Here is a 1,355-nt window from a genome sequence, read left to right on the forward strand (position 1 = left end):
TCACCAGAGAATCATCCATGTTGAAAAGATGTTGTAGTCTATTAGATTAGAAACATAAATCAGTTTAATTCCAAATGTAAATCTAGGTTAGTATCTATTTTATAAATTATTGCTTAAAAGTCTCAAACTATGCCATGTCTGACAAATATTTCATAATGCATATTGTCAATATAGTTTTTAAACGATAATGTTTTATCCAAATATTGTATGTAAGGGACTGGTTAGTTCAAACTCATAATAAATCTCAATGTAGTAAGAAGTATTGTATTTTGAAGTATATTTTGGGTTATCTTCCTTAATTATTCCATTTGCAGTCAAAATCCTCATGACATATAAACTAAATAATCTTAAATTAATGAATGTAAAATTTTCCTTCTATATTTTTTCATGACTAAAGTTTTAAAAATTAACTTTTTTTAATGTAGGGAATATCAGTCCTCAGAAGTCAAAATGAATTTATATTTTCTTTGAATCACAACTTGACTAACACAAAAAAGCTGAATGACTGTTACCTACAAATGAGATTTTTGAAATACATAATTAAAAATAAAATCAGTCATTAGTATCAAAGAATATCTGGAAGTGTTAGCTTACCTTTAAAAACATTTTTGAGTGTTCGTCTTCATGTAACCAGTCTTTGTACAGAGCAATCCACTGGGAAACAAGATGTAAGACCTTACGTTTCCGACAAGGAACATCTGAGTTTTCTTCTTTGCCTTGATACTTCTTAGTAGAATAGGTGCAAATGGTTAAGGAAGAACATGACATTGTGGAAAGTGAAAAATATGAAGAGATCCATTTACTCTTGTTTTTACAAAATATGCTAAATATTTTCCAAAGAATCTACAAGCATATAAATAGGCAGGAAGAAGAGAGTATGTGCAGGGAGAGCAAAATGTGTGTACTGAAACTAGCAAAAGTAAACCCAGGAAAATGACTGAAGTACAATATACTCAGTGGCCGGCCAGGAAGTTAAGGTGTGGACCACTGCGTGGCAGTTGCTGAACAGTTTAATGCGCAGCATGGGTTAATGCCAGCTCAAAGAGATAAAAGCTGGCCTATTAATTTCAAGGGTGGCTCCAACAGGAGATCTGGCCTCACTATATAGGTTGAATACTATAGGTCAGACAACCTTTGATCCTCAGAAATTCACATTCTATAAAACCCAGTACTTATAATTTCAAACAAGCACAGATTTCTGGAGTACAGTTTGTGATATGATTCAAATACCCACCTGTAGGAATTTACTTGAAAAAAAGAATGGGATATGGGCCGGCCCGGTGGCGCACTGCTGCAGTGCGCCGCTTGGGAGTGCAGCGGTGCTCCCGCTGAGGGTTCGGATCCCACATACAGAC

At 34.5% G+C, this 1,355-nt stretch overlaps 1 protein-coding gene across 1 annotated transcript in view; it reads right to left on the minus strand.

The window, feature by feature from the left end:
• Nucleotides 1-1,355, minus strand: part of RAPGEF5 (Rap guanine nucleotide exchange factor (GEF) 5) — a 127,249-nt gene that overhangs the window by 50,599 nt on the left and 75,295 nt on the right. The window contains exon 7 of the mRNA XM_008588925.1: nucleotides 595-739. Within this exon, the coding sequence (XP_008587147.1) occupies nucleotides 595-739 (145 nt within the window). The remainder of the gene's footprint in view (nucleotides 1-594; nucleotides 740-1,355) is intronic.

This window comes from Galeopterus variegatus, unplaced genomic scaffold (genome assembly GCF_000696425.1).
Source record: "Galeopterus variegatus unplaced genomic scaffold, G_variegatus-3.0.2 Scaffold5107, whole genome shotgun sequence".
Classification (NCBI taxonomy): Eukaryota; Metazoa; Chordata; class Mammalia; order Dermoptera; family Cynocephalidae; genus Galeopterus; species Galeopterus variegatus.